Source organism: Teleopsis dalmanni, chromosome 1 (assembly GCF_002237135.1).
Source record: "Teleopsis dalmanni isolate 2A chromosome 1, ASM223713v2, whole genome shotgun sequence".
NCBI lineage: Eukaryota > Metazoa > Arthropoda > Insecta > Diptera > Diopsidae > Teleopsis > Teleopsis dalmanni.
The window spans coordinates 2,274,375-2,281,758 of record NC_051846.1 but is presented as its reverse complement, the minus strand read 5'-3'; the positions used below and the strand labels follow the sequence as shown (position 1 = coordinate 2,281,758).

Below are 7,384 nucleotides of genomic sequence, written 5' to 3'. Positions count from 1 at the left end.
ATTCGCAAATTTTTTTCGACGCAATATGAAACGTCGCTAACTGAAATATTGCAAAGCGAGGTATTAGTGTATTTTGTAATTTTTAACCTTATTTCAGATTTTTATTTAATATGTCTACTTTATCTATATGTGATTGTGTATAGTTCATAATTAATACAAAAATTTCCTCATGTATTAGCGATATTAATGACATATTTGTAAAAAATCTGTCAATAAAATCAGAGTTTTGGCCGAAGTCCATACAAAACAATTTTTTTTTTGCAATTTCAATAAAATTCTCTACAAATTCTTCTACAATCTATTCGTATGCAATTTAAGATTATAACTAGTATTTCTTTAGAAATACTATTTATATTTAGAAAGGTTCGTAACCAAAATTTATATCGGTGGGATTATAGATCATTTTTATAATTAAAAAAAAATTTTAACTTAAAGAATTAGATATAATAATAATGAATAATAATAGGTCTGTTTAAAATCTGGTGAGAACACCAGTACTGCGCAAATAAAGAATACAAAAATTTAAATTCAAAAATTTAAATTCAAATATTTAAATTCAAGCTGATTCACACATCAACACAAATTTTACTTGAAAAAAATTATACGAATAAAGTCTAATACAGAATTTTCTCAATGGTTTATCACCATTATTTAGTAATTAATTTTTGTTATGAAAATTGTTTTAAATGTCGATATTTGCAATCACAAGAAACGAAGAAGGAGGAGAGATAGAAAGAAAAAGAGAGTTGCGAGTGTGCTACCCCAAGACTTAAACGATGGTCTTCATATATTCATATTAAGTTTGTTCCACGAGCTACTCGTAGTAACTTAAAGTAACACTGTGTGTACACAAGTGCGTTCCACCAACAAATTTTCGAGTAAATGAGAGTATCTGAGAAAGCATAACATTTGAAAATACTACACAGAGTACGGTACGTACGTACTGACTATCTGAACCTTTATGATATGATTCTTGTACATTTCTGGAATTAATTTCGATAATGTAAACGTATTGTAATATTAGTTATCTTCATTATTTTAATTTAACATGCTAAACTTCTTCGAATATGCTAAACTGTTAAAATGTCATATTCGCAAAAAGGAATATCTAGAACGCATAGTTTGTGATTGGAGTAGAATTTAATAATTTATCAAGGTAGCATATTCAGCGATATGTTGACAATTCATGTAATATATTTAACACACTTAGAATGCTAATACTTTAGCATTCTAAATAAAAGCTGTGAAGAAGCCTGTTGTGAAATATAATAACAAAAATATTCAACACGCACACTTGAAATATTTGTGGAGGAAAATTTTATTCAATGAAACACTCTAAAAATACAACTCTGAAAAACCGCAAAATTGTAAGTATACGAAAAGAAATTTTATAATTTTGTGCTTGTATTTCAATAAACAAACATTTCCTGCTGCTGTATAAAAAATAATAAATTAATATATTTAATTATATATCTGTACGAAATAAAGAGAACTAACTCAACTTAACAATTCAGCGTGATTGAAAGTGATTCATCGGTTGATACTTAGAAAAAATGAATGAGGCTGCAGCTCTTGCTGGTATGATTCCTTACGATACCATTGGTTTGTATGAACAACCAAAACCACGATTTATTTTTAAAATGCCACGTGTGGTACCAGATCAGAAATCCAAGTTTGAGAGTGATGAATTATTCCGCCGTTTAAGCCGCGAAAGTGAAATTCGTTACACTGGCTATCGTGAACGTGCACCTGAAGAACGGCAGATACGTTTTCAAAATGGTTGCCGTGAGGGACACACTGAGGTATCATTTGTTGCTTCTGGCACAAATTTGCAGTTGGTGTTCAATGCAAACCAAAATCCTTATATACAAGACAAAGAATGCGATTTCGATAAAGAGCATGGTAAAGTACATATTAAGTCATATTTTATTATGAACGGTGTATGTGTGCGTTTTCGTGGTTGGTTGGATTTGGAGCGCTTAGATGGCGTTGGTTGTTTAGAATATGATGAACGGCGAGCCATGCATGAAGATGCTATTTTACGTGATCAAATTGATCGTTACAATCAACGTTTACGTGAGTTTGAGGATTCGAAACGTGCTTATCGCGATAATCGCACAGATGAAATGGAAGCAGTACGTCGTGGTGTGGCATCTGGAGGCATTGGACCTGGCGTATGGCGACGTTAGAGAGCAGTTATAGCATATATTTATTTAATACTCATATAGTTTAAAAAATTATTTCAATTTAACAAAAATATTTTTTATGATACCTACTAAAAACTTTTAATTTTAAGTTCAAAGTTTTTATCTTTTAATAAAGATATATAAATATTATTTAATGTTTTTATAAATTTTATCTTTTAAGTTGTTATAGTTAACCAATATTTTGTAATGTGCGAGTTCTGATTATTGAAAATAATCATACATTTAATAAATGTATGTTTTTAAAAATTGCACCAAAAAACGTACTTATTACGAAGGTCGAAATTTTAAAAATATCTTTTCAGAGTAGGTGCAGTCATATTATTAATTAATAAAAAAATAAATATAAATTATATTATTTAAATAAAGAAAGAGTACAACCTGTTTCATAATGAAGTGAGTTATTTAAACTAACAATGTGAAAAAGTGGAATGGATAGTCTCTGGAAGTACTACAGGAGAAGTATTAATTTTATTATATGAGCATATAGTTCTTGTAACCCGCAGGTATGTCACTTGGATAACGTGAAAAGAATTACAAGACATATGCATAGGTAATGATGTAGATGGGTAATGGTTGTGTGACACGGTGGGGCATTATATGCGAGTGATAATGGATTGGAAATTGGGCGAGATTTAAATTGAATATTTCTCCAAGATCAAGATGCAGAAACCTAGCCACTTCAGAAGCATATAATATAACTGTTTACAATTAAATAAATTGTCTTTCGTTACACATGAAACTCTTAACAACCATTGCAGGGAATTTACACATTAGATTACAAATTATTATGCTTTTCACTAAATATGCACAATAATTACTTTACGTATATATATAATTTAGAAAATCAGAGTTTAATCTGAACCTAACACAATATATTTACATTCAAAATTTTTTTTAAATGTTTTTCTAACAATCGCACTTGTATTCCTTTGAAGAACTAAACTCGAATGGGGTCTGTAGTGACCAAGTTTACGGTTCAATTGCGTATTTGGATTAAATACCGCTCGCCTCTTTCAACAAGGATTATAACAATTTTTATACATTATAAGTGATTATGTTATAAATCTTCACTTTGCTATAGTGAAACCGCTTTAATTGGAACCTACATTAGTTTTTGGATGAAATGTAGTGCAACTCCTTTATATTTTATATATAAAATAAATTCTTATTAAAATAATAATTCAGTATTAATAATTTTGTAAAATTTAAAATATTACAAAATATTAATTTACTTAAATAAATTAGACAATATGAAAAATATGTTTAAGACATTTCGCCTCATTGAACTCACACCAGGCCACATAACCAATATTTGGTACAAAATGTTTGTAATTTATTTATAATTTATTTCACATTGTAATAATGTTAAAAAAAAAAGTTACATTTTGAATAATACAATTAAAACTATGTATTTGATACATAAGGCATTTGATATCATAAAACGTGGTCATATTAACGACTCCTAAATATTAATTAATATCAACTCGCGGCACATCATTTTAAGAACTAGAGGATTGGGAATCATGGAGATCATTGCAATTTGTAGAAATATTTAACTTGCTCTTCATTTCGTTTATTGTAAATATTTTTGTGTTATAGTAATCCATCTCATTTTTATATAAACGTCTGGATTCCTTCATTTCTTTATAGTTGAATCCTTTGAAATCCTCTGAATGCTTCTTCTTAGCTTTCTTTTTCCTATTTATTGGAGCTAAAATATAAAAATATATTATTTTTCTAATAAATTATGTTTAATAAAACTTTAAAACCTGATCCAGTCTGTTTATATTCCAATTTTCTTTTAGCCTCTTTTAACAATTGTTCTTTATAATAACAATCAATTGTTTTTAGTGCAGCATTTAGCATAATGTCGACCGCATCCATAATTTTTATGTTTTTAATCCAACTTTTAAGTGCAAAACTATTTTTAACAATTTTTTGACAGGTAAAACTAACATACTTCCTAAATTATTTCTAAAGTAAACGTAATGCCAGCAAGCAAGTCGTGCTGCATAAACAACGGCATAGAGCATAATCTAATTTCACCACATTCCATTTTTCACCACAGTCAGAAATCAAAAGCAGTTTTTATTTTCGAATCGACGAGTATATATTTTATAAGCATATAATAATGGTGTATTGCAAAATGGTTTACATTTTCATATTAATAATAAAAATACAAATAATAATCAACGCCTCTGACGTAAACATTTAAATAAAATGAAAGTTTTTTACAAGTTTAACGAAATTGTAAGTTGGAAATGCGCAAACCTATGGCATCTTTGCCGATTTGACTCACATCACACACCGCACATAAACTATCCTTGTATTGGGGATCGTAGGATGCTTGGCAAAACGGACATTTCACCTCTGGTTTACCACGGTACAAAGGCTTGTAACTGATGCCGCAAATATTAAATGGATTGAATTCTTCATATTGCAACTGATGTTCGTCGACTGGATTAACTTCGCATGCTTGCAGTACTTTACGTACTTGTTGTGCCACTTCTGGGCGCGGGCCCAAATCCAATAGACGTCTCGCGAAAGATGCTGCGGTTTTATAATTTTTCAACTTAAAGAACATATTTAACGCGGTACGTAGTGTTAAAATTTGGTGCACAGGTTGCAGCTTGCAGTGTGTGAAATAAGCGGCTAATTCGCAAAGTCGTTTTTGCTCTTCCAGTGTTGATTTAGGCATACCTTTTCGTTCGGTTTCCATTTTCAAACCAAGTATGTACTCTCCACAAATTTTTAACAGTTCTTGTGCCTCCGCAATATCCTGTTTAGTATCGACAACTAACAGCGGTATACTTATTAGGATGGAATGAAATTTCTCCACAGCTTCTGTGAATTTGCCAGCAGTTGTCAGTTGGTAGCCAGCTTGTAAACGTAAAACCAGGTCATTCAGTTTAATACCCAACGCTGGCCTTTGGTTTTTAACATTGGTTTCACCAATATTTCTTAATGGGTATGCTGAAAGTGATTTGATGTTTGGCATTGCAGTGAAGCTTGTTCTGGAGCAGGCATAATTGTGTAAGAATAGTGTTTTAAAAGGTGAAAAATTAACTACGCCAAGCTGTTCATTTAGTAAGCGGAATGCATTCTTGAAAGCGCCAGCTTTTATATTATCTACAACAAGTGACGAGTTGTTAGCCCAGTGCTGCGCAACGGATAATCCTTTGTTGGCAAAGAATCCTGTATCTAATGCATTGGCTTTAATTTTAGAAGCAAGTTCCTCGGGAACGACAAGATCATCGTCTCCTACATCCCAACCTGCACCGTCTTCACCTCCCTCTGCTCCAGCTTCTGTATCTAAAGCATCCTGCATTTCTTCATCTCCATCTTCACCTAAATCTAGATCAGCATCAGCGCCCCAACCATCACCAGATGTACCTGCGTCCATAATTGCTGCATCAGCATTTACATTTAGGGCTTGTCTTGCAGTTGCACTTGTGCCCGCACGTGTTATCATAGCTCCCTCGAAGAATCCTTTAGATACCGTTAAAAGAGGCCAGTTCGTTTCGACTTGTTGTATTGGTACAGGCGGATTAAGCAAAACTGCATCAGGGTTAACCTCAGGCAGTGGATTACCCTCTTGCGTGAGTGTTTCTTTTAAACTATCAGCTTGGTCGGTGAAACCGTGGGTTGCTGCTGTCAAATAAGCCAGTGATAATTGCCCACAATTTTTAAGTATATTTATACGTTCATTAATGTCTCCCAATAGCAGTGCACCTTGGTATTGTGCTGAATAATCTTTTCGTATTTCAGCAATCTTTATCATTTTCTTCAGTTTCTCCAAATTGCCAGTGATCAAATAGAGGAAACTTAGACTGTCAAAATTCTTGTTTCGCTGATAACACATTTCAACTACTTGATGATTACCTTGCATTAGAGCAGCTTGTCCCAAACGATCCCAGCAGTCTTTATCATCCAGTGCCTTTGCTGCTTCAAGTGCGATATCAATGTTACCACATTCTAAAGCCAAACCAAAACGAGTTTTTTCATCTTTCACAAAATGTAAAGCTACTTCTGGATATCCTTTTTGTTGCAGATATGCTATGATACTTTGGCCTACAAGGCGTGCATTGCGTACCATGTGAAGTACTTCGTCATATTTGCGATTAATTAGTGCTAGTTTAAATTTATATTCAGTGGAATCTATATTTAAGACCAGCGCACGACATTCACGATCCAAACAAAATACTTGATTTCCTTTTACACGCGTCAGATAAATTGGTAAGTCTAAAGTCCTTATAATGCCATGATCACCATTGGTTATTGCGTATTTAATGTGATTGCTGGTGGTGTAAATAAATACCCCAGAGTCATCCCAGGCGCCAGATTTAACGCGACAATTTTCCTGGATAGTGCATAAGTATTGTAAACGGCGGTCACATATCGTAACAGAATGCTTGCAGAGTAACGCAACTAAGGACATATCAGCAGACCAAACAACGTAGCGACATTTAGCTAATTTAATGCAACCAACTGACACCAAGCGTTGCACTTCGTACAAAGTTACATATTCCGGATCACGTATTAACAGCATGCCTGTTCCTGCATAAAATATCTCCTCGCAAAATGTTGGTATTTTCTTTGTTACTTCATTTTTAAAGTTCTTTATGACCAGTTGCTGATTTCGATCCAAAACTGCAAAACGATTACGTGCAACCCAAATTGCGGTTATACCTGATGAACGTTTACTGTCGGAGTCATTTTGAGATTCACTATCTTTAGGTATTTGATACAGATCATAAGTGCTATTCTCCAAATTGTTTGTACGTGTACAAATTAAAACCGCATTAAGTGCTGGATTGTAGGACATGCTGTATACAGGAGATTTAGCACCGCTTCGTAGTTGCATTACCACACTATCCTTAGTTGTAGTGAAATCTAATTTACGTAGTATACGATCTTTCACATAATAAAGGATGTTACCATGAACTGCATAAGCTGGTCTTTCACGTTCCAATTTGAAAACAACCATGCCTGCATAGAATTGGATTAAAATTTATATTAAAAAAGTTAAATATATGAGTAAGCAGAGAAACTTACCGCCATCATGTCCGGCAGCAAATAAATTCAAAGTTGGATGTGCAGTTAATATCCAAAAGCGTTCACCATCACGTCTAAAAGTGTATAGACACTGTCTCTTGGTCATATCCCAAACACGTATA

At 32.9% G+C, this 7,384-nt stretch overlaps 2 protein-coding genes across 2 annotated transcripts; one reads left to right on the top strand and one right to left on the bottom strand.

Annotated features, from left to right (window-relative positions):
* The first annotated feature begins 1,304 nt into the window (after positions 1 to 1,304).
* On the top strand, positions 1,305 to 2,324 carry LOC119668569 (protein big brother). Its single transcript, XM_038078120.1, has 2 exons — positions 1,305 to 1,367; positions 1,489 to 2,324. Exon 2 carries the CDS (start codon positions 1,554 to 1,556, stop codon positions 2,187 to 2,189), a length of 636 nt encoding a protein of 211 aa, XP_037934048.1. The 5' UTR covers positions 1,305 to 1,367; positions 1,489 to 1,553; the 3' UTR covers positions 2,190 to 2,324.
* Positions 2,325 to 4,017: 1,693 nt separating this feature from the next.
* Positions 4,018 to 7,383, bottom strand: LOC119669750 (coatomer subunit alpha-like; the record flags this gene model as incomplete). The annotated part of the gene is made up of 2 exons (XM_038079800.1): positions 4,018 to 7,196; positions 7,263 to 7,383. Coding segments are annotated over 2 exons (2,871 nt in total), but the record flags the coding sequence as incomplete, so codon positions are not given.
* Between the last annotated feature and the right edge of the window lies 1 nt (position 7,384).